The sequence below is a fragment of the Amphiura filiformis genome, chromosome 14 (assembly GCF_039555335.1).
Source record: "Amphiura filiformis chromosome 14, Afil_fr2py, whole genome shotgun sequence".
In the NCBI taxonomy this organism is placed as follows: Eukaryota; Metazoa; Echinodermata; class Ophiuroidea; order Amphilepidida; family Amphiuridae; genus Amphiura; species Amphiura filiformis.
In genome coordinates, this window is record NC_092641.1 from 66,407,460 (window position 1) to 66,434,674 (window position 27,215).

Genomic DNA, 27,215 nt, shown 5'->3' on the forward strand with positions numbered 1-27,215 from the left:
TTCTTTTAAGAATTTTGGAAAAACAAGGCAACACAGATACTGGTCTATAATTACCAAATGATTGTGAAGCGTCTTTCTTGTATATAGGCACGACCTTTGCTATTTTCATGGCATCAGGAACTATTCCTTCAAAATTTTTACCTTGATGTTTTATAGAAGCAGCTAGTGTGGGACCAATGCTTGCAAAAGATTCATTGAATTTATTTGCTACTTTAGGGGGTCAGTACATGTATAAGTTTCGTTGTTGCTTACAAACTTCTGACAAGATGTCTTTTTCGGACATCTAAGCACCGAATTCAAAATTTTCCATGTATTTCGCATATTAAACCTTTCTTTGTTCAGTTGAGAACTGAAATAATTTTGTTTTGCCCTCCTTAATAAGGAGTTTAACCTATTACGATACATCTTATATTTATGTACATTTGCATCAGTAGGTTTTTGGATTTGTTTTTTGAACAGCTTCCCAGCAAACACAAAAACGTTTTTAAAACGTTTTAAATAAGTTATATTTTGGGTTTTGGTTTAAGTAAAACGTTTTAATAACATTAAAATGTCGGGTTATATAAAGGTCATGAAATCGTTTTCGTTTTGTATGAAAACACACTACAACAATAGTTGGAAATGTCATTGTAAACTATTTTTGCAAACATTTAAATAACATTATGTTAAAATATTTGCACCCAGCAAACACAGAAATGTTCTTAAAAAACGTTTTAATAACATTTAAATGTCGGGTGTTATAAAGGTCGTGAAAATTTTTTAAAAACGTTATTGTAAATATTTTGGGCAAACATTTTTTGCAAAATATTTTTCAACCCCCAAAATAACATTTTGTTTAGAATGATTTGTACCAAGTTTTCAAAAATGTTTTTGGAATGTTATTAAAACGTTTTTATACCCTTTATATAACCTGACATTCAAACGTTTTCTGTAAAACATTTGTGTTTGCTGTGCAGTAAATTACCAACAAATGTTATTTAATGTTATGAAAACGTTTTATACCATTAATGTACCCTTTATATAACCCGACATTTAAACGTTTTCTGACAACCTTTTATAACCTTTTGCGAATGATGTCGAAAACGTTTTGTGTTTGCTGGGTTGTTCTTTCTACGAATACATTTCAGCAGAGAATATGTTATCCAAGGTGCCCTAGGCATCCTATTTTTAGTACGAGATTTCTTAACTACCTTTTTAGGAATACATTCATCAAATATATGTTTAAATTTATCAATAAACATGTTGTATGATACATTGGCATCATGATTTCCACACACATCGGCCCAGTCAACCTTGCGAAGGTTATCTTTAAGTGTATCAATGTTTTGAACACTCATATCCCTAATTTCTATGACAACATCATTGGTATCTTTACCATAAACACTTAGGTTTGTAGAGTGCCAAGCAGAGTGTATTTACCAATATGGATGTCTAACGCAATACTGTTGGTAATCAGATTCATCACATTAAATTACGTTTGGACAAAGTGATTTTTGACCATTTGACGTAAGCCTTTTTGTTACTTCAGCTTCATTTTTTCTAACTTTTTCTCCACATATTGTTAGAAAGATAAACATTTAGAATAATGTAACACTTTTGAGAATAGCTGCTCTAAACTCCGAGATATTAACCTTTCAAATTGGGTAGGCCTAAAGTTCTTTTTGGATCACCCTGTATATAATTTTGTGACGCCTTGTAGGTCTATAGAACATAGAATTACACAGAAATGATGAATGTACCTAAATCTATCACTGAGTTTATTGCAAGAGTTATCAAGTCTTAAAACTATGCAACAATGTGGTATGTGATCATTCGGGGTGATCTTGCAAATATTTTAAAAACAATTTCATTTCTAACTGATCTTATATTATAGCAGGTCCTGCGCCATGAGTTGGGACCCCTTTCGGTAACACATGGACATTTTGAAAATTACAATGGCTTTCATCTCGCAGCTAAGTAACATCTTACTTGATGAGGCTTGTTTTCCTGAGCATTTTGACACCTTTTTAATGAAAATCGGCCAAGAAATGAGCTGGTGCTGGCCAAAATACCATTTTCAAGAAGGGGGGGGGGTCTGAAAAAATATATATTTGTAATAAAATGATGTTAATTTTTTATTTTAAAGCTTTTTATTTCATTTTGGTGTCTATTTATATGTATTTGGGGTCTGTTAATCCAGAAATTGTGTTTTCATGACACATTGACCTTCTCGTTTCTTTCAAATTAACTTTTAAAAGTGTGAAAATGGCTCCCTAGCCATCGGCTCCCTAGCAACCACCGCAATCACCAATTCATTAATTAATTAATCCTAATTAAAACTGAAACAATATGAACCAATTTTATTTATTGCTATGGAAACAGTATAGATTACTCTTTAAAATGACACCAAATTTATTATTGTATGACAAAGTATTATGGAAATTATGACATCATAAACATCACTTACAGTGGAAAAGCGTTACTCCACCGCCAAATTAGGTATCCCAACTCATAGCGCAGGACCAGCACATACCCTAGATTCTATAGGGTCTGTGATTATAATAACAGACAAGTGCAAGTGCTAATGTCATGAATGTCTAGCGACCAAATCTTTGGGACAAAGGTTTGAAAGTGCTTTTGGCATGCCTGATATATATTGAACAAATTAATTGGACTGCTCTCTTCAAAATTAAGTGTTGGACATTTGTTAGGGTCAATTAACAGGGGTCAGAATTATAAAATAGCCTATGTCTTTTTCACAAATACACCAAATTACTCGTCTGGTCATAAGGGAGTGTTCATAAATACTCTGGTTGGGGGGGGCTGGAAAATATGGGGGGGCTGGAAAATATGTAGGGGGGTCAACAAATTTTAGGAGTTCTGAATAGGGGGGTTAAAAAGTTTTGGGTGTATGAACGGGGGGGTGAACAATTTTGTCGGCACGTAGAGGGGGGGTGTAATTTTGTTCGCTCGCTGCGCGCGCAAATGTTCTCGTATTAAACCAGAACAAATGTACATTTGATCCAGTGTTAAAAATTGTCGTCTATAACTTAATTTTGAGGTTTGTGTCAGTTCTTTCTGGTCAGCTCTTTAAATCACTAAAAGCTGCAATATCTTTGCTCTTCTTTAGTGTTGACAATTTTTACAATAATATTTCATGTAGTACAGATTATTCATTTATTATATGATATATACAACTAAATCATGTTGCATTACAATTATAGGCGGAGGAGGCTTGGAGAAGCGGGGTACACGTCCTCCCCTCTATTTTTTTTCCATGGGGGGAATCCTTAAAGAAGAAAAAATAAAGCAATAATTCCCATGTGCAACTTTTTTTACCACATCGAAAAGCACCATGTTTTGGGCCCAAATAGGGTAAAATTGCAAAATTTTGCGCTATACCGGGGCGCTGTGCGAACTGGCACATCAATTTAAGAGCAAAACACACCATTTTGGCAGTAGTGTAGACAGGGGGCGGAAGGGCCCCTGACAAAAAATGTTACAATAAAGGCATTTTCATCCCATCATGGGCGAAATACACAATTTTTGCATGCGTTTTGTCCCAATAAAGCCTTTTTTTAAAGCTCAAATACATGTACAGTCTCTCTACAAAACAAAACCGGTATATGTATTTGCAACTGCAATTCAATTTCTTGTCTGTGTACCCGAAATTTTATTCATCCCCCGACCAAGCAAACTGGCTACGCCTGGGGGCACTTCAATATGAAATGGATATAGGTGTAGGGCTGGCACTTTCGCACTAAGGGCATTCGGTGAGAGCAAAATGTAAAAAATATGGGGTCATTGGGTGAGAGCATGATTTTTGGCATTCGGTGAGAGCAAAATGTAAAAATATGGGGTCATTGGGTGAGAACATGACTTTTTTTAAAATGGAATCTTTGGGTGAGAGCCGAAACAGCGCCGCAAAAACCTCGAAAATCGAATTTCTAGTTCCAAATGGCTTCAAATTTCACTGTTTTTTCAAAATAAGTAACAAAATCAGTGATAAATGAAAGTTGCTGTTCAAATTGGATTTGTAAGGGTCTTTGGGTGACAGATCAAATGGAAAAATAAGGGGTCTTTGGGTGACAGAGCATGTGTTCGTAAAAAATATGGGGTCTTTGGGTGACAGCGATGCTGAAAAAGGGGGTCCTAACAGCCCTACATACGCGTCACCTCCAAAGTTGGAGTGCCCCCCCGGGTGGCTACGCCCTGTATTTTGGGCTAAAGTAGCCTTGTCTTTGCGCGCTTCGCCGCAACAAAAAGTCCCAGTTAACATTGGCGTAGATCCCCGGGGGATGGCACATTCAACCATGATCCCCCCCAATGTTGACGCTTGTATGTGTGTTTCTGACCAAATTAAGCTCATATTTGGCCATTTTAGCCCCCAAAGTACCAATGTTTGCGCGCTTCGCACGTATGTTATCCACTTTTAGCCTACATCAAATTTCATTCGTTTAGCTTCCAAATGGCAAAAATTTTAGCGTGCTACTAAAAACATTTTCACAATTCCACATCAATGACATGCGTACAATTTCATTGCACTTGAATACAAATTTTAGTATCATTAATGCCATTTGAATGGTAGTAGAATTGAATGAGTAGAATGGTACATTATGATGGTGGGGGGGGGGGGTCAAAATAGTTTTGAACCTATATGAGGGGGGGGGTCAAAAAAGTTTTAGGTCCATTAAGAGGGGGGGTCAAAAAAGATTTGGGTTCGCGAAGAGGGGGGGGTTAAAAAATTTCGACATGAAAAAAAATATTTTCCAGCCCCCCCCACCAAAGTATTTCTGAACACTCCCTAAGGAATCCAAAAATGTATATTTTGCCCTATCTGCGACCTTTAGTTACGACGCTATGGGCAGAAATATGACAACGGTCAACGCACTTTCCGCTGGGTGCATTTGTACTAACTCGGTTTTTTATTATACTTATGTTGAATCCTCAGGTCTCTTGAATACTTGGTTGCAAAGTTATAACCTTTTATATGTCCATTTTCTTGTGTTTTTATTGCGTTCTCTTCACTTTTTGATTGTAACATGTATAAACCCATCCCAAACAGAAAGTATCCAGTTTGATTTTGGTCCATAAGTCAAAGATGGGGTCTTAAATCAAGACATACCAAATGTATGTTACAGATAAATTGATTCCGCACAGTTTGATACCTCATTTGGTCCAAATCGATGCAGAATTGATGACACAGTGACCTTTTGAATGCACCAACCCATACCCAGGATTTTGAAGTTGCAGTAATTCCTATTGGTGTGGCTGCTTCTCAAGATTCTTAATAAAGGTATACACATAACAGAGACGGGCTAAGACTTGAATAGGAATTACTACAACTTGTAAAATTGAAGCCGAATAAATTTATCTGTAACATACTTTTGGTAGGATCTTGATTCAACACCCCTTCTTTGACTTATGGACCGAAATTAAACTGGATACTTTCTTTTTGGGATGGGTTTACCTCCGTTCCATTATTGCTGACTTTAGCCTGATTGGATCAGATCTGGTCTCATTTAATATGTACACATTCGATTAATATGATTGTGTGTTTTTTTGTTGTGTCAATGATCAATTTTAGTACGAAATGTTTTAATTTTGTGATGTATATTCTTGGTAATTTGTCTTCCACATTGTTGCTGCAATAGAATGATCAAGTAAAGTTGATCTCAACGTTGACTTCTAATGACGATATACCTTATGTAATGGTTTCGATGGCAACGGCATGATGCGGGATTAAAATTTAACCATCGCTATTAACAACATTCATTGTGGTTATTTTTAGAATTCTTAAAATACCTTGGAACAGGTGTTACAAATATTCTACAGGTTGACTCAATGAATGCTTTGCTTTCTTGTCAATACTTTTTGGTTTCCATTAGGGGCTTATGTGACGCGATCAGCGATCAGCCCATGGGTCAGAGTTAGGATTAGAGTCAGGGCTATGTTTAGGGTTATGGTTATGCATGCACGGCTAGGGTTATATTCAGGGTTAGGATTAGGGTTTAGATTATGGGTTAGGGTTACGACCCTGGGTTTAGGATGAATTTTAAGGTTGGGGCTTATAACTAAGTTACTGGGTTTTCGGACCAATGACCCTTCATACTGCAGTTACTGTTCATTTTCCTATGATACACGATACACAGTGCTCTCACCATTGACGCGTGACCTCTGCAAACAGTGTATGTTATAGGTATGGGCCATTGCCTAGTTAATGTCACTGTGTGAAAAATAACCGGCCAATATGTTTTGTAATCTCTGAAATTCTGGAAAATCTAGTTTTGTAACATGTCTTAAATTTTTAGCTAATTTAGATCTTTGGAAATATTCGCACTTTGGTGATTTAGTAAGGAAGGGCATGCGTGCAAAATTCCGTGTGAAAATCGAATGCAACTTTTAGTGACTATCACTCATTTGTGGACCGCTCTCTTCCAAAGGGCATTAAAGCTAAACCACTTAACGGATATTTTTTGTACTTGATATCAATCAAGAACAATGTATATATTACATGCAGACTAAAAACTGAGTGAGGCATCTGCAAATGTTCGTACCTACCTGATATGTAAGTGACAAATAACAGCAAAAACAACTCCCATATCTGTCCATAACTTTGGTCAGTGGAGCGAGCCAGGGGATTTCAAGTGGGTGATTATTGATTGGCAAGTGCCATATTTGGGCATAAGTACAGTCCACCATTCAATGTGAAGGATGGGCTAGACTTTATCGATTGATTTTGCTGGAGTAATTTCCTGTTAACCAGGTTTAAATACTACAAAGGTCGAATTATGTTTGGTGTGCAGAATAATGCACTATGTCTGACTATGGACCTGTAACCCGGGCCTGTAACCCATGATTTTTAGATGCATTGCATTTCCATGATTTCACTTCAGTATAAGCCAATACATTTACCCGCGTGCAGTGAGTTATCCTAGATATAACAGATAAAGGACTTATGTTATCTTCATGGACCATGTGTAGGCTGACGTTTACTATTTGGCACAGAATCACTAGATACCACGGGATTTATTATGGTTTATCAGTAAAGCTTTCACAATACAGGGTGATTCAAAAGAGTGTAATAGGGCAAATAATCCCGGTTGAACTTTTTATTAACATAAATGATAGATCCATTAGTAACCTTGTGTGAATAAATGAAGTAACTAGCATTTACCGTTCTGTTTCTTTATGACACATTTAACAGCGATACCAAATTTTAATGTTTGTCCGCGAGACATCTAAATTTTGAATGTCAGCCCAGTCTAGGCTATAACTATAAGGTTGATTTGGAACAACTGCCATGTTCTTAACCTCATTGGCACGGAAGTAGAATGGAAGCTAATGGAGCACCCAGAGTATTATTGCCCCTGGTCTTGTTAAGTAGAAGAGACATAGATTGTTGTTATTTTCACATTTACCTAATTTATTTTAAAGCTGTTCATTAAAAGAAACATACACATTTTGACATCTGTGTGCGAGTTCTTCCAATGTCGAAAGGAAATACGTGCAAATTGAAGTGGAGTGAATTACAAGATATCCAGTAAGTTGGACATATTGAGAATAGGAAAACGGGTTTGAGTCGGGTGAAGTATGAAGGACTCAAGTTAAGTAATGTTAGAAAGTTTGTTTGCCCGAAAAAAGGAATTGAAAGAACGCAAAAATAAACCTTGATTTAAGGTAAAATCAGATTCAGATCTGGTGTCTGCATTACGAATTATGTGCTCTCATTCAAAATGCATTGTGTCTCGTGGACAAAAAATTAAAATCATCTCTGTTATCTTACGAGCCAGGACATTGAAATTATTCATGATTATACTTTAAAATCTAGGCTACAAAATAAAAGTAATTTGATGAAAATATGGTGTTGGTTGTTTAGATGTTGGTTAAAGCGAATAGAGATTTGGTATGTCAAAAGTTCAGTAAGCATTGTAACTTTGGATAATCTGAATAAAAATGTTTTGAAGATGCGGTTGTCCAACTGCTTACTTAAGATAAATAGTTTGTTCCTATTTGAGCTGCCTGAAATGCCTTGGGACCTCAAAAACAAAATAAAACGTGTTTTATATGAGAAGAAAACATCGAAGGGCTCATCAGACACACAAATGTTAGAAAAAAATTGGCAAATTTCGACTAGACCATGTCTAATTCGTAATTACGTCCTAATCTGTATTTATGTTAAGATTCATTGATGTCTTGCCTTAAAAATAAAAAAATATATATAAATGTATACTTTTATATGTCTTGCTGCCTTAAGGGACCTGGAATGAGCGTTTTGAACGTTTCGACAGTATTTTTTGTGTTACATGAGAGCACATCGGACATATCGAATTGCATTCTGAATACGAAAAATGTCTTTCTGATATCAAATAATTTTAATTTTTTGAAATTCACGATTTAGTACAAATTTTATGACAAATTATTAAAATTTGATATTTTTCACAATTTTGATATATAACAGTCCTCGAAGTAAATTTTATAAATTTAATGATATATTCTTAAAATGTTAATGTCAAGTTATATCATGTGACATCATGATAGGTATAGAGTGTATATTTTTGTGATTACCTCATATGGTTGTGCTTCTGATGAGTGAGGCCCTATGGCCTTACGAAACAGATCTGTCAAGTAATATGTAACTGTATCAACACAAGTCCAAATTAATTATTTAGCTCCCATTACGGTTGAGCACTTTACCTTTGGATGATTTCAACCATCTTGGATTGTATATCTTGGATTTATCTATTTATTCTTAAAGTGTATGTAGCTGGGAGGAAAAGCCGACGATCAATTGAAAATTTTGACGTTTCATAATAGAAGATATCGATTTTTTTTGGTGTTTTGGAAAAAAAATTCTTATCTTCAATACGAAAGGTCCAAATTTTCAATTGATCATCGGCTTTTCAGCCCACCTACATACACTTTAAGTTTAAATCATCAGATTTATAAAGTTTACCTCGAGTACTGTTAAATATCAAAAATATCATTTTTTAATGATTTGCCATAAAATGCGTATTACATTGCGAATTCCAAAAAATCAAAATTATTTGATATCAGAAGGACATTCTTCGTATTCAGTATGCAATTCGATATGTCTTATGTGCTCTAATGTCCCACAATAAATACTGTCCAAACGTTCATACCCACCCCTTAAGCTAAGCAATGGATGCATCTTGAGGTGGAGATAAGACGCACACACTTACAAAATACAAAAAACAGATTTTAACTTACGAACTAATTAATGCGACTTGAACCAACAATTGCTCACTCGATCGAAGTCAACAACATATGGAAGAGGGCCAATATGACGGCGTCTCCTAAGTAAAACTGTACTATTTGCAAGCATGAGATATTGATTAAATTATTTTAAACGAAAATAAAGCAATTTAATCATTTTCAGAAATAAGTCTGCAATGATTTTTACATAGATGTGGGCAACCAATTTAATCAACATTAGCCTTTCTTTTCAGACGGTTTCCGAGGTACCAAATCTGTATTCGCTTTAACCAATACATCTTAACAACCAAATATCACACCTTCATTAAATAACCTTTATTTTGTAGCCAAAACTAAAGAGTATAATCATGGGTATAATTTCAATTTCCTGGCACTTAAGATAACGGGGATGTGATGATGGAGGTAGAACATTTTGAATGACCCTCGAATAAAGGTAACAGGTTTTAATAAGATTCAGCAAACTGTGTTGAAGACTTGATACAAAACATTCTGACATAATAGTGTTATTAAAGAGTTTAAAAATATTTTGCAAAACTATTTCCCAAAAATATATTACAATAACATGCTGACAACATCTTTTAAATGTAGATGTAGTGGTTTTTTTTTCATAAAAACGTTTAAAAATGTTTTCATGACCTTTATAACCCAATATTTAAACATTATTAAAACTTTGGAACAAAACCAAAACTTGTTATGACAAACTAATGTGTTTACTTGGAAGAAATATGTCCACGGTGCCTGCTATGGTGTAATCCAAACATAAACACATAGGCAATCATTAATTATCATAATAGTTAACGTAATTCAATTATTTTTATTTTTAAGTTTGCCAGCATAATGAAATTACTCATGTTTCTATAATACGAGACATCATCACATGTTATTTATTTATTTAATTGGTCTGACATCATTTCTTTAACTGTTACGCAATGTATGTCTATTAATATATAAATTGAGACTATTGGGCTAATCCAGTTGAAATCCATACACCCCCTATCACATGACCTTATTAAATCGCCCACACAGTGAGTGTGAAATTCAAATAGGATTCTCTGAGTGGGTACCTCCATTTGAAATCTACACCCCCTATGTGGATTAAGGTGAAGTCTTCCATAGGAGGTGTATGAATGTGAACTGGAAAAGACCATGAGGGTAATTTATGCATCCATCCAGGCGGCAGTTGACATGATCGAGCCGGCAACTTGTTAAACCGCCCGGCCGTATGGCATTTTCCAATATAGTCGTTTAGTTTTGTGGGGTTCATTATCGAACCCCAACGGTTTTAGCTTGTATTTATATCATTTATCAACATAGGCCTATTTGTTTGTGATATTTCAAGCGTTTTAAAAATTCAAGAGAATCCCATTCAATTACACGGTTGACGATGAAAATTTACTGAATTTAGAGAATGCAATGCGGCCACCACCTGCATCCATCCAGGGTTTTCTAATGTTTAGCGTTGCAATCTGTATTTATGTAAGACTTATAGTGGAAGCCCACTTACGTGCGTCACTATAAACTGGTTCTCGCACTTGTGCGTATAGCCAGAAATAATGAATATATTGCCTGTCACTGAGAACAGCACCGTCGGAAAGTTTCATTTAGGGTACCCGAAAAAGTTCCATTCCACAGACGTCTCGCTCGGTCATGTTCAGTGATTGGAACTCTTGATAAAGATCATTTGAGTCCGTGGAATGGATGGATTTAAAATAATTCTGTGGAATAGATTGAACTATTTTCAAAACTTCCAAAATGGTACAATTCAAAAAATACGTTATGTTACTGTGTTAATGCCCAATAAGATATTCAGTCATGTTTGCTGGGGGCATTAAAATACCCCAAAACTAAGTTTCCAACGGTACAATTCTTTCACGAAGATCCTCTATCAAACTGTTACAACCTAGACGTGGTTAATACCATACCTCATTTTGTAATTGTCCAAATTGCAGGCCAACTGAACTTAACCCCCTCTGATTTACCCCCACCCCTTTCTTTTTGGATTTGGTTTGAGGTCTTAGTAGTAGTAAGAGTATGAGCGGCGTGAGCCGCGAATATTCTTACAAACTAGTAGCACCCACTGAAATGCTCTTATAAGCAGGAGGTGTGCTTTTATGGCCATGTGTCTTGGTTTTAAACTTGTCATCAACTCCAATGTGTTTATCAATAAACCTGTCACCAACTGCAATTCCTTTACCTTTCACAAGAGTTGACCTACATGTGGGGACCATAATTGGGGCATTAATTGATTGGGTCTGAGGCTATGGTCTGAGGGAGCAAGGTACATGGTCATTGTATGTGCTTAGATTTATAGGCTGCGTTTGACCGATTGGGGTTGTGTGACAACCTGGACTGCTTATACTAGTAATATTCTTGCCTATCCTTTTTCGCCAGCCCATCGGGCTGGTACCTATTTCTGGGATGGGGTCAGTTTGCTCAAGAGATTATTTTTTATTGGTATTGGAATGACTTTTGTTTAAAACTTTTTGTGGTTGAATTTTTTAAAAATATTTTAATTCGATTTGTAAGGAAAAGTAAGTATGTTTTGCCGTTTCAACGAACGAAAACGAGTGAGTATTACCAAAGTTATGTTTGAACTAATTATGACTTTAAAAGTTAGGTATAGGCCTAAATGTAACAATAATAGTTAATATATAGCATCATATGGTCAGCAGAAGAAAATCTGACATCACCTATGATGTCATATCAGTGTCCTTGACCAGGGGTCCTTACTCCTTGACCACTGAACAGCGTGATATCATGTTGATAACAGATCTATAGAATCAAAATCTGCATCATATCCCTGGATCATATCACAGATTCTCAACAATCTGTGATCATATGGACCATATTGATGTGAAAGTAGTTATCTATCATATCCTGTGTCGTTTTATGGATAAAAATGACTCAAAATGTTATTGATGAAATGGTTGCTATCATAAACATCAGTTTTGTCTTTTCAACGGGAAAAATCCGATGCAAAATAAAGTTTTTAGGGCCTAGCTATAATATGGGCATAATTTATGCATGTAGGCCTATAGAATTGAACAATGTACCCCATTTGACATGCACTTATAGATAAATAAATTGTCTTACTTTATTAATTTAATAACTTCTTTATTATAAATAAAATGACACATAACTATTTGATTCATAAAATTACATTCAACAAAATGATTGAAGAGAAAACACACAAGGCACTATAGGCAGACTGTTATAGAATGGAGTATGTAAGATGCCATGTCCATAGCTTCGCAGGAGTTTCCGACTAGCAATCAACATGATCAGCACATTCAGAAAAACACAGTTTAAGAGTGAAGATTGTAGTGAGTAACCAGTCCTTTATAAATGTGCTGGCCACTATCTATTATAATATAGTAGGCTTAAACTATACATTGCGAATTAATTAAGTTATTTTAAAATAAAATGTACATGTAAGTTAACTCAAACCGGCAGTGTATTTGTGAAGTGGTATATCGAAAGCAGTGAAATCGGACATTCCTAAGCGAAGATATTGAGTTCGTAAGTTCTGGTATTACTAAATTGGAAATTGAGATATCGTGGGTAAAAAGCTGAAAAGACAAAAAAACCAACAACAACAACAACAACAACAACAAAAACAAACAGACCAGAACAATTTGGAGTAATGAATTAAAAGAGTTGACATGAGATTAGGAATTAATGTTTTCTGCTGTTTCAGTGTGCATGTTCTCATCGTTGATGGTTTGGTGGACTGTCATGTAGATGTAAGCATGATCCTAAAAATGCCTTTCACATTGACCAAAACTAATTACAAGACCTCTTCTACATTGAGGCTGGCTTTCCCTTTTAAAGGGAATTTTTATTTAAGTTCCATTCTTTCTTTCCTGCTTAGAACTCCAAATGTGACCTGCACGTGTAGCACATCAACTTTTGTACACAGAACCCCCGACTTTCATTTTTTGCTAAGGCAAAATAAAAAAATAAACATGTTTCACGTCCCCTCCCGCTTCCTTTTTTGATGTTTCCTCAAATATATTTTTATTTTTTGAAATTCAGTTATAACTTTTCAAAAAATATGTCTAGGAAGTTGGAATGCTTTCTAGTCCAGCCTGGTTAAGATACAAGAAACATTTTAGGAAGGTTTTGTGATCATTGGAGGGGTGTAACTCTCAGAACAACAAATGAAAAAGGGCCTCCTTCTTTTTCCAGGCATTATTGCATACGCTAAAACAGCTCTAAGTATGGGTATTTACACCAATTTTGCGATAAAAATAGAAAATAAAAAGCCCCTCCTCCTCCTTTTTTTTCCAAAACCCGGACGTGAAACATGTTTTATTTTTTACTTGGCCTAATAGAAACATGTTAGTATGAGGGACCTAGGTTCTAGATATTGTAATGTTCCCAAATTTACTCAAATATGGAACATATCTGTTATCACTACTATACTATAATTAAAAGCTGGTCTCTTAGGGAGAACATTCTGTTTCAAAATTTCAAGTAAGGTGAAGGTTAGAGTAGTTGTCTTTGAAAAACCAAACTATTAACGAGTATCTTAACCAGCTAGGTCCTTCACATTGTGACGTTTCAAAGATCAGTCAAATCAAAGATTATGTTATTGATTATCTTAGTAGTAGTCAGAGTATGAGCAGCGTGAGCCGCGAATTTTCTTCTACTTTCATTAAAAGGTGCAAGTGGTCGCTTAACAAGAATAACCTGCTTCAGTTCTGTAAGAAGGTGAAGGTCTTCATATGCAAATCCTAAATAAATTATTTGGTTTTGAACCCAGCTCTGTTTACAATGTCAATCTGTCTCAACAATCTCTTATCCCGTAAAGTATGTCATATGTCTGTTATCACTTATTACTATAATTGAAATGTTCTCTTTAGCAGAATAACCTGGTCCACTTCTGTATGTCAGGTGAAGGTCTGAGTAGCTAGTTGTTTGCATGCAAATCCAAAATAAAGGTACTGGTTTTGAACCCACCCACGTTTACAATGTTAATCTGTCTCACTATTCTGTCATCGGTCAAGTATGCTACATATCTGTTGTCACTTACTAACTGTAATTAAAATGATCTCTTATTGAAAGTTCTCTTAGAAAGACCCGATGCACAGGTCATATTGCATTGTAAAATTTTAATATGGGAAATTATAGCACTGCTGGAAGAGGGTACGGTGTGCTACTAGACATGTTAGAGGTGCATAGCACCCGATCGCTCTAGCCATTCACCGGACTTATGTTCCTTTTATGATATTGTGTAAATATATATCTGTGTGGACTATAATATTTTTGTAATTCTGTGTCGTTCAACGTGGGTGAAAATACTTGCCCTGCATGTAGGCCTACATTGCAAAGCTGAATACGGGTTTCAGGGTTAACATCTTGATAACCTTAATTGTTTATCACCGGTTTTACTTAGGTTATTATAAACAATAACACAAGTGTGTGGAAGTCAACGTATATTTTAGTATTTTAGAACAAAGACTTAAATCTGCCCTAAACGATAATTATGGTAATAATGGTATTATTTTAATGATTAATGCAATGCACTTCAACATAAAAAGTTTTGGAGATCTCAAGAACCACTGAACCAATACTGGACTGTACAGATTTTAATGCATTTTTCATGCTGATTATCAGGAAAATTGTTTATTTTTTTAAATTAAATAAATATGTCGTCTGCAGTCGTATGGAGAGAGGGTTAATTCATACCTCCATGGTTAATTAATATAAAGTTAATTATATTAAGTTTAAGTTTAAAGTTGCCATTAGTCTGCAATTGCTATTGAAAAACTCATCATTGCGTGATTAAATGCTGGACGACTGGTGTGTAGGGCAACCAATGGAGCAACCTGCAACTTTTGAATTTGCATCTTTTGGGATTTTGGATCAATTCTTGACAATCCTAATTTTTATACATTTTTCCACCGCCATGTTTCCTGTCTTTGTGTGCAACATTGATGTCATGATATTGGCTGTAAAATAAACAAAAGGATGCTGTAAAAATAGCAATTTCTAACTGTTTACAAATGCCATTGGAAATGATTTGAATTTAATACTTGTAATATTATTGATTTTTATAGTATTTTTTGATATTATTATTATTATTATTATTATTATTATTATTATTATTATTATTATTATTATTATTATTATTATCATTATTATTATTATTATTATTATTATTATTATTATTATTATTATTATTATTATTATTATTATTATTATTATTATTATTATTATTATTATTATTAACGGCATTTATAAAGCGCCATTACTAAAGGACAAAGCGCTGTACAAAACCAAGCAATCTTAAGAAATACAAAAATATTTTTTAAACAATCAAAACCTTAAAAATACACACATAGCATATACTACGGATAGCCTACATGTAATACTTTGAGATTCTTTTTATTATCTTTATGTAATCCGGGATAAAATCACCAAATCTTTAACAACTTGTCTATTTTTTCTTTTATCAGATTGCGAAGCAGTAAAACCAATTGTTATTATAGACGTAATACCAGCAACAACAATTAAAATTGGCGGGAAAGTAAGTCTGACTTGTCGTGTAGCTGGACCCACACCGCAGGCTGTTAACTGGTATCACGAAGATATACAAATTACTCCAGGTTATTTCCTAGTCTCCAGGAACATGAGAGAAAGGTGAGTACTTATTTTAAGGAGAATTGGCGGGAAATATTTCAAAATTGGAGGGAAAATAAGTCCGACTTGTCCCAAGGACCAGTCCCTGGTTACAAGTATCCTTCATAACTTTCATTAAAAATTAGAGTTACTTAAGTTTGATGTTTGACCTCGCCTTACATTATATTTTTAAAATGGTTATCATGTGAGGTGGTTCAAGTCCATGTGTGAATGACACTATCCGGTATTGCACGGTAGTATAAGATGTGTGACCTAATCTGAACATGGCTTTATGACGAGTCATTCTTAATATAATCACTAAAAGCTAACAAGTTGAAACATTTAAGTCAACTGATTTTATTGGACGTCCCAACAAGAACGGGCATACATAGTCATTAAAACAGTTAGCCTTAATGTACGATCTTTTTAAATTTTTAGATTTTTCTTTTTTTCTTAAAAAATGAATATGCAATACATTTGGACGCGAAAAACATTAGAAATTTGCAAAGAAACAACATCATAAAATTCACCTCTATCACTCGAAATATCTCGCACTTTTTTGATTAGGACGCCTAGTGCGGCCTCAGAGTTAGTCTCCTACGCAGCCAGTTTGGTTATGCTCCCTCCACATGTGTGGGGTTCTGTAATGTATTATTCTTTGCATGGAATTCACCATATCATCATGGTCTGCAGGAGGACTTTTACCCATGAGAAGAAATCCAGAGGTGTAAGATTATGAGCTATTAGGAGCCATTCCACTTGGTACCTTACACCTGGATCCACAACATTATGCTCATCTATCAGGGCACATTTCTTAACCCCAATACATTTCTACATTCATTGAATGACCTTTGACAATTTGGGTACACAAACTCATACTCTGCAATTTGAGGTCAACTTTTGCACTCTTATTGTTTAATTGAGGTTATTGAACTATGTCACTGGGATGAGGCCAAACAAATCTGCAAGGCGTTCTGTCTATTACTGTAAAGAAAGTGGTGACACTGCGATTTTTTATGTTATTTTAATTGACTTTGCGCAACTGTATTTTTACACGGCTCACAAAACTAGTCACCGAGTCCGTATAAATGGTCACACGCCAGTGATTTTACAGTTGTGGGAGGACACAATGTAGAGTACGCTATCAAGTAATACTTCATATTTATTAGTCTAGTGGCATTTTTCAAACTGTATACTTAATTTTGAAACCATACACCTGTACACTGAAAGCCAAATTGGAGTAAGGCTGACTCTAAGAGCAGAGTCCAGGCACTCTGCGACTCTATGTCTAAAATGACTCCATATTGGGATTCATCTGACTGCCTTGAAGAGCCATAGATTTCTTGACTCCGCAGAAGATTCACTGTTTATGATTCTACACGCATTTGACTCCCAATATGGAGTCATTTTAGACAGAGTCGCAGAGTGGCTGGACTCTGCTTCTAGAGTAACCATTCATAGAGTCACCCTGACTCAATTACAGGGTCACTCCGACAGTTCGGAAATAGCACAAAAGATACACATAGATGTACATCAAGATACAAATTCAAAGTACATACCTACCAGAATAGGAGACTTTACTTTGAGTTTCACGCCATATAGGCGATTGTCAGACGAAAGAACAGAGAAATTTAGGCTGAACCACCATCCCTTAGGAATGAAAGAATATACATTCCATTGTGTCAACAGCTAAATCTCTTTTGAAGAGTCGTAAATTTCTTGACTCCGTCGTCGACACTGAATGTTGAGTCAATTGACTCCACAAGTAGAGTCAATTGACTCTCGTGTGACGACAATCTGGTGATTCGTTTTGAGAGTCAGTGCTAGTTTACTCCACTTAAAGAGTCACTAAAAAGTCTTGACTCTAGTCTGGCTATCAGCGTAACTCATTCCATAAACACTGCACCGGGCATTATTTGAGAATTCTGGTTATTGTACTAAGCAGGTTTTTTGTTATAATTCCATCAATTCATCACAAACCTTTTCTTTATATTTTCATTCAGATATTTACTTGATAGCAGTGTACCAGGAGTTTATAAAATCAACATAATTAACGCCCGACATGAAGATTCGGGCCTATGGAGATGTGTAGTACAAGTCCCCAATGCAGTACCGCCTATTCACGAAAGACGGGTAACTATTAGCGTTGGAGGTAAGATTTGATAACTCATTCCCTTAACCAATACTAGGCTTGTTTGTACTCATTTTAATGCATTTTTCATGCTGATTCCAAATATGGTCATGAAAATGTACAATTCTGAAATTTTTGAATATTTACAAAAATTTTGAAACTTGTCGTTGCAGTCGACACCCGCGTGGAGAGTGCTAAACACTGTCTCAAGGTTAGAGGACTATGGTTTACCATCGATGTGTGATGCAAGCAACAAATGCATGTCCGCATATTCATAAAAAGAACAACGCATAGTGCAGTTATTTGCAGTACTTAAACCTGGTTAACAGGACATTACTCCAGCAAAATCAATCGATTGTAGGCCCTTTGTGACCCAGGGCTTTTTTGGATTACATGTATTACGGTTGTTAAATTTAGTGTTTTTCATAGGACAATGTATATCAACATCTCATTACCAAATCAATTTCATGCACACACTTTTCCAAGGTTCAGACAAGCACAACAATGTAGGAACGGTGGTCCTCACAGACTTCTCCAAGGCATTTGACCTGGTTAATTACAATATAGCGGTTGAAAAGTTGATTGCTTTTGGGTCCGGGGGCTATCGTTCATTGGAATGGCAAATTCCTCAATAATCGCAGTCAATGTGTAACCAAACCATGTCTGATTATGCCCATTTGTGAGTTGGTGTTCCTCAAGGTACCAAACAAGGTCCCATCAGTTTCAAGTGCGTGTAGCGAGATAGGCAACCTTCAGTTCCTGGACTGATCTGTAGTAACCACCTGAAACTGTAACCAAAGGCCAAGCTCTTCAAATTTGTTCCATGAGAAACCCACCTTCTCATTCTGATCTGAGGATAGACCCTTCATTGCCTGTTTTCATCTGCCACAGTCCTAGGCATCTTCATACAACAAGATCTTAAATGGGATGCCCAGGTGGATCACATGTGAAAGTGCGCCACCAAACGTCTCTTAATGCTCCGTTCTCTAAAACGTTTTGGTTTGAACGTTTCTGAGATGACCACAGGTTACATTGGTTACATACGTCCCCTGTTGGAGTACTCTGATGCCATTTCATCGCTCACTGTCAAGCAATCCAGTATACATGAACGTGTCAAAAAAGAATCATTTTGAGTGCTGATTATATTTCTTATGATAACGCAGTTAGTGTATGCAAGCTAGACTCTCTCTCTCTCTCTCTCTCTCTCTCTCTGCCAGGAGGGAGCAACACCCGCCTAAGTTCACGCAATCGCTTGCTAAATCAGAGCTTACCAACATATTGCTCCCTCATTGTAGAAGTGAAGTCCATGGAAGACAGCTGAGAAATGCAGCTGATATCTCTAAATTGCGTGCACTAAAGCCCCATTCCTCATCTGCCTAAAGCGGTAGTACTTTATGTGTTGACGGTCTCCCTTTGCGCCTTTTTACCCCTCTCTGCTGCATTCCATGCAAAGTTGCCCTCTTTCATATCTGTGTTTTTGATGTGTATTTTGTTTCTTTCATAATTGTTTCATTTCTTGTCTGATACAATTCGGCCGTTTGGCCGAAATATACAGGTTAAGAAAGTCATATCATATCATATCATATCATTATCATATCATATCATATCATATCATACCACATCATATCATATCATATCATATCATACCTTATCATATCATACCATATGATATGATATGATATGATATGATATCATATATGATATGATATGATATGATATGATATGATATGATATGATATGATATGATATCATATATGATATGATATGAAATGATATCAAATCATATGATATCATATCATATCATATCATATCATATCCTAAATGCTAAGAGATCTAAAAGCTCTATTTTGAAAGCTCATTTAGACCTATACCATGTATTCTATTTTTGTTATTAATGATAAGGGGTCATGTTGAATATGCCCAATTATAGGTTTTATCACCCATTGTTCTTTACATAATAAGAGATAGCAAGATTTTATAACCAAGTACAAAATTTAACAAATGGTACATAGTTCAATTAGGTAACTATTGATTATTAAAAAGGGAGGTCCCGGTGGTGAAATCGCAAACATTTCTTCCTTATTGAACCCTTTATTTTCAAAGTCCTTGTTCAGGTAATCAAAATAGCACGCCATAGAGAGGCCTGCCCTGGATTATATATGAGAATTGAATTTAAAAAGGTACGTTGATGTTTAACATGAGATTTAGTATAGCCATATGTTTAAGTAATCGAAATAGCGCACCATAAAGAGGCTCTAGATTGAATATGAAATTTGAATTTAAAAAGGTTCGTTAAATTTTAGCATGAGGTTTAGTATAGCAAATCACGCACACGGTTACTGTTCCGCAACATTGTATTTGTCATATTTATAGCTTTTTAATGAAATTTCTCTTTTTTTTCATACATTTTTGGTACTTTTAATCATACATACTATCAACGCATTTCTATTGTCCTGAATATGACCTCTCATATCATATCAATAATCATATCAATTTGTTTTTTGTTTCATTTTGGAGATGATTTTTGTTGCTACCTTGTGCATCAGAGGATGACTTTTAAAAGCACTTCCCACCACGCCACTGTGTTGACTTGCGGTTAGCACAGCTATGTGAGTGAACATGACACCACTGCTCGCACATTGCATTGACGGGCATGGTTAAATTTGAATTTGGACTGATATATTTACAATAAAAACGCATTCAAAATGCTAGTCGATTTCACATTTTATGTTACCTACAGAAGGTGTGAATTATCCTTTATGCATACATCACTTTTGTTCTGAAATCGACCAAGTAATAATGACACACGCACAATTCTTAAACAACATCTTTTGCACAGAATTCAATGGGATTTGAAAAGTAAAGTAGCAGTTGAAACTCTAGTGATAACACGTTTGCAGTGCATGATGGGGCTTCCTTAAATCATCCTCTGCTTGTGCATGTTGTGTGCTCTTCTCTTACGATTTTCACACCATTTTTGTTTGTCATTAAGGCTTATTTTTGATGAATTTGAAAGGCTACCCCTTTCCTTATCAGTAAATTGATACATTTTTCATTATTTTATAATTATCAAGTGAATATACTCATGATCATACCAAAATTAGCTACTTACTTATACTTCTTTTTATTACACGTTCGTTAACTGCAATTCAAAATTCTCGCCAATGTGTCAGTGTATATATAGCAATGACTTCATGCAAATGAGATTACGGAATTCAAGGTAGGACTGCCCTACGTGGCATGCTTTAAAAGACAAAACACATGAATAAACCTGACCTACTGTATTGTTTGTGAGTTGACTCTTATGGACTCAGATGCCACTTTTAACAACGTTAAAAACGGTCTCTCTTTTACATAACGAACCATTGTCTCTGAACGCAATGATGTGTGACGCTATAATTTGGTCCATATGTTTAAAACAAATAAGGCTACACAAAACTGTATATACTTTTACATTTTGTAAAGCATTTATAACTTGTGGACCCTATAAGCCTCATTTCCACTTTGAAATAACACCACAAGACTTTTTGTTGCCAACCACAGAAGGTAACTGCATTAAGTAGTAATGTTTGAAATACTCATTAATATATGTGACTGGACACCACGAATCAGCCGTTAAGTCGGCCCGGTCAATTTTGTTTTATTTCGTGTTTAGAAAATATATATCTTAAGCTTTAAACTGGTATATCATTTGACTTCAAACGATATCCAAAAGCGGGGTTATGATTTGTTTCCTTCAAGAAAATTGTACCTTTTTCGGTTCTACATGTGTCTCTTTTTCCACATTACATATCAAACAGTCATAATTGGCGGTCATTTCAAATCATCCCCAAGTCAACGAGGTTCAGGAAAGTCCTCGCATTGTTAATTGTTGGTAATACATACCTATACAAAATACAATACTTTGTTATTCACCACTTGAACAGGATTTAGCCAAAGCAAACAAAGACAATAACTATTTAACGATTCTATAGAAATAGGTAGAAGCTTATTATCATCGTCAGCATTAGGATTATTGATTGGTTTAAACAGTGTTTGATGAGATACTTGTCGCACCAAATTGAAGTGCCAATGAATACGACCTTCACGCACATTTTACACTGTAACTCAGAATACAATTTGCCGACTTTACGGCTCATTCGTAGTGTCCAGTCACATAATGGAAAGGAAACCTCGTCAGTTGGTTGATTTCCATAGCATCTGTAAGCAAGGATTGGCATCAAACCATCTTTATATAACAGCTCAAGCTCCAGCAGTTCTGACTTTGGGCGGAAAGGCTGCATATTCAGTATCACTGCAATGAGTTTGAATAGCTATTTGACTACTCTCTCTAAGCCAATGTACTGGAAAACTGTGCAATGTGTCCCATATCATCTTTTATATCATGATTAACCAATCGTGGGCACTGTAAGAAAGCTTCATTGCGTCTCGAGTGCAACGTAACGGGTCCAACCAGACACGGACGTTCTTATAGTACCCATGATTGGTCAATCACATGATATGATTATTATTAACAATGAAAATAGAGCTTTTAGATCTCGATCTTAGCAATTTCATCCGAACATGTAAATATATCCATTACCATCGCATGAACACACAGATCATTTGTACCCACAAAATGGCGAAAGGCTGACGGCCTCTATAATAGCAAAATCAATTATTTATTTCTCAGTTCCAGATATAGTAAGCCTTACACCCCCATTAGAAGTAAATATAGACCAACTCGTACGTCTTGAGTGTAACGTTACCGGTGAACCAGAACCGGTCATCACGTGGCGAAGAATCGAACCTGTAACTACATTACCATCGGGCCAATTATTACAACCTGGTTACGTAACGCAGTTCCAAGTAAGAGGAACCAAAGATGGCGGCCTCTATGAGTGTCAGGCTACTAACCTATTGGGTACACATAAGAGGAGAGTTCCTGTGAACATAAAACGTACGTAAAAGCCCCAGGTTCGAATTCTATACGTACATATAAAGTTGCCCAAAATAATTTTAGCCACAAGTTTGAGCTGCAGCCCAGCAGCCACCATGGTTTTGTATTCGCTGGCGTAGTGCACGTTACAATATGACCGTTGCTAGGTCAACTGACTCACTCTTTCTTTGTTACTGATCGAAATGATTACAACAGAAAGCCTGTGTCATATCATAATTCGGAACCTGGGCTTGAACCGGTAACCAATGGATACTTACGTGCACTACGTCAGTGAATTGGAAATGCGATTGAGCAAGTTTCTATGACGTCAAGTTACGAAGTAAATTTCTCCAGCGATGTAATTTATTTGTCTTTACGGGCTTACGCATGTGTCACAATGGCTGCAGAGATAGCAGCACTGTTACAATTGCATCGGTGTTTCTATTGCAATAATGTATGTAACCACCATTTAAGGGCTGGGGTATGAACGTTTGGACGGTATTTATTTTGGGACATTAGAGCACATCAGACATATCGAATTGCATTCTGAATACGAAGAATGTCATTCTGATATCAAATAATTTTGATTTTTGAAATTCGCAATTTAATACACATTTTATGGCAAATCATTAAAATTGATATTTTGATATTTAACAGAACTTGAAGTGAACTTTATAAATCTGATGATTTATACTTAAAGTGTATGTAGGTGGGATGAAATGCCGACGATCAATTGAAAATTTTGACCTTTCGTATTGAAGATATGGATTTTTTTCCCAAAACACCAAAAAAAAATTAGGTCTTTTTGGGAAAAAAATCCATATCTTCAACATGAAAGGTCAAAATTTTCAATTGACCGTCGGCTTTTCCTCCTGCTACATACACTTTAAGAATATATCATTAGATTTATATAATTCACTTCGAGGACTGTTATATATCAAAAATTTGAAAAATATCAAATTTTTATAATTTGTCATAAAATTTATATTATATTGTGATTTTCAAAAAAATGAAAATTATTTGATATCAGAAAGACATGGTTCGTATTCAGAATGCAATTCGATAGGTCTGAGGTGCTCTCATGTCGCACAAAAATACTGTCGAAACGCAATAAACGCTCATTTTAGATCCCTTAATATCATGCTATCACGTTTGAAAATTTGTTTAACACTTAATGGGAATTATCGGACAGAGCAATTTTGATTGGTTGCAAAGAGGGCTATATCACATATTAAATCAATCAGAGATATGGTTAGAATACTAGTTAAAATTGCCAAAAGATCTAAAAGCTCTATTTTAATTGGTTACTGATATGACTATATCATGCAATTGACCAATCATGGTTCTTTACAGATCCACCAGCAATAGATGGACTCGAAACCGCCATCGTCCGTGGATGGCTCAATATACCAGTCAATATCACGTGTAGATTCTCAGGTTATCCCGTCCCGCGTGTCACATGGTTCCACAACGGTGTTCAAATATCGAATGGAATCAATGGAAGAAGGATGATTGTAACAACTGATACAGCATCGATCGTAATGGTAAGTCAGCTTACATCATCATCTTAAGATTAACCACCCCTCATTCTCCTCTTCCTTCTTCATCTTCTCTTCTTACCTTTCGTTTTGTTTTTCTTTTCTTTAAGTTTGGAATCGATGACCGTTTGGACACTTGACCCCAACAATTGGTCGTAGACTCTTGGTAACTGGTATCGGCTCCCGTCACGATTAAGTGAAGGTTGGTTGACTCTGATGTAAATGACCTCCTTAACACCTTTTTCGAAATACTTTGGTTCCCGGTCGAGTATCTTGACTTACTCCAAATCAACTTACCAGTTACCAAGAGTCTACGACCAAGTGTTTGGGGTCAAATATCAAGTGTCCAAACGGTCATTGATCTCAAACCTGGGTTGCCAGTCTCCCGATAAAGGTCGAAGTTAAGACCACAAATTTGAGGTATATCTGGTGCTGTGTTGAAATCAAAAGTAAAAAATTATAAATTATGATCGCTTCAAGTTTGCTTTAAGTTAGCATAGCATTACTCCAACAGTAGGCAATGATCTGCCACTGCCCTTCAGGTATACATGGTATACTATGCATAAAGGACTAGTATGTCGTTAAATGTGTGTAAATTCTTTTGTAATGTCAGGATATTTTCAATGCACTCAGGGCTAATGTTTGGAGTGAGTGTTTTACAAATCGTTGACTAGATTAGTAAATCGATATTAGGAAGTGTGAATGTTACCGTGATCACATGATTTATTGAAGTGTAATCCAAATGTTATTCTGTATAGGATGATAGGATACACAAAAGGGTTGAGCAGATTATACGTATTGCAAAAACATTCAATGGAATTACAAATCACAAAAACCAGACGAAAACAAAACAAAAACTAAATAAAAAACTTGATTCGAACTAATTTAATCAAACATTTGAGCCACGGCAATAAGGTTATGTCGTGAGGCAAGAAGTTGCTGAAGTCATGCTCTGGGGCCATACCAAAGTATAGACAAGACATTTGTCAATTGGCCAACTTTTCCAGATTGTTATAAATTTGATAGTCTCTACTCGTTATAAAAATCATCAGACGACGACGATTAGTATAAACCAATCAGACGACGACGATTTGTATAAACAATATTCAGCATTTATTTCATGTGCCATCATGGACTACTGTGAAACCTCGTCTACAAGCATATAGAGTGCTTCTGGTGAAAGCTAACTTAACCCGGGCGCCATTCTTCGACAACATTATAACATTATCGAGTTTGAGCAAATAAAATACCGCTAAAAGCATACAAACAAGTACTGTTGTAAAACTAATCTATTGTATTGGCATATTTATGGCTGCCTCGCCTAATTCAGCTTTAATCAAAAACAATCTATATGCTTGTAGACGAGGTTTTACGGTATACATTTCTACAGTCCATGGTGCCATCACCTTCAAAGATTTATATAACGACATTGCTGTCGGACAATTGAAGAGGCTGGTCTATCTTTTATTTACGCCGTCATATTTAAGAGTGAAGTATCATACTGTAATGTATGTCAATTCGTCACACGTTATTGCTTGGAGCTATTTGTGTTCAAAGTTATGATAATTTAAACTTTCTTGGCGTTTCTTTTTTGATGTACTTCGTATGCTATACTTCTGAACCCAAATTTGTAGGGAAACAACCGACTGTAGTGGGGACCCGCAGACTGCATGTGTTCAACAGCCGCTCCCACTCTTAATCCTAAAATAGAAACCTATAAGTACATGCGATCATTTGTTACATTCCGTTTTCAATGTGTCACGACCAGGTCCCAATAATAATAGCACATTCTAACCAGGTCTCTATAATAATAGCACACTCGTGTTGTATAGTAAAGGGACACAGCAGGAAATCATTTGTTCCCGTAATGCATTGCGAGAGTTTGACCTTGATATTCTTTGCTTTTTTAGGCGGTTCATAGATTAATAACGCATAGATTGGAATATTCCATGCCTGTGCTCCCAAAGCGTACTTGAACTCAGCTGACGCTGGTACAGAGTCAGACCTGGCGACATCGCACATCTCACGCGTTTATTTTGTGTACGCTCGCGCTATTTGCGCTATTTTTGAGTTCGCACACGCAAATCTGACTTAGTGTCGACCCCCATAGGCAACATGCCCACATTCCGCGGTATAAGCTGGTCATTGTTTACAGGACATCAACAGGGGCAGTTGTGTTATCTCACACCTGCATATCAATCAATTTATAACCGTCCGATAAAAGAGGCAAAAGTAGTAACTTTTTGCACATGATTTGTAAAAAGAATTGGCCATTGCACATTGAAATGAAGCTACTATATGGACAATATGAGTGTGCTCTTTCATTTAATGACATAAGATTTTAAAATACTGTAAGGAACACTCGCGTTTTTAAAAAAAAACATATATATATATTGGTCAAAAATTGTGCTTTTTCACATTCGCATTGCTATAAACATCGAATTGCGTCACCTGTTAACGGAATGAAAAAAAAAGTGTTTTTAGCGGGAAGTGTTAACTTTCGTTTGATATAAAAACTTTTCTCATTGGATGAAGGGAGTATTCGGGGTTTTGAAGAAGAAAAAAACAATCACAGATGCCGTATTTTCCACTAGTCACCAGATAGATCTCACACAGCTCTTATGATGCTATGCACTCAACCGTGTAGTATAAACACAGACTGTGTAGAGGGCTAGACTGTGCTTGAAAACATGTGCACTCGGGTGTATCGAGGTGGAAACTGTGCGTAGATGCATTTATAAGATAATTGTTTTGTAGCCAAACCTGTTCATATGATAGTCAAAATCAT

The 27,215-nt window shown here is 35.8% G+C and overlaps 1 protein-coding gene across 2 annotated transcripts in view; it reads left to right on the forward strand.

Annotated features, from left to right (window-relative positions):
- Nucleotides 1–27,215, forward strand: part of LOC140170457 (fibroblast growth factor receptor 2-like) — a 93,825-nt gene that overhangs the window by 31,514 nt on the left and 35,096 nt on the right. The window contains exons 2-5 of one of the 2 annotated variants that reach the window (XM_072193822.1): nucleotides 15,678–15,861; nucleotides 17,844–17,992; nucleotides 22,644–22,910; nucleotides 24,243–24,433. In XM_072193822.1, the coding sequence (XP_072049923.1) occupies nucleotides 15,678–15,861; nucleotides 17,844–17,992; nucleotides 22,644–22,910; nucleotides 24,243–24,433 (791 nt within the window). The remainder of the gene's footprint in view (nucleotides 1–15,677; nucleotides 15,862–17,843; nucleotides 17,993–22,643; nucleotides 22,911–24,242; nucleotides 24,434–27,215) is intronic. The other variant, XM_072193823.1, reaches the window with a different exon arrangement.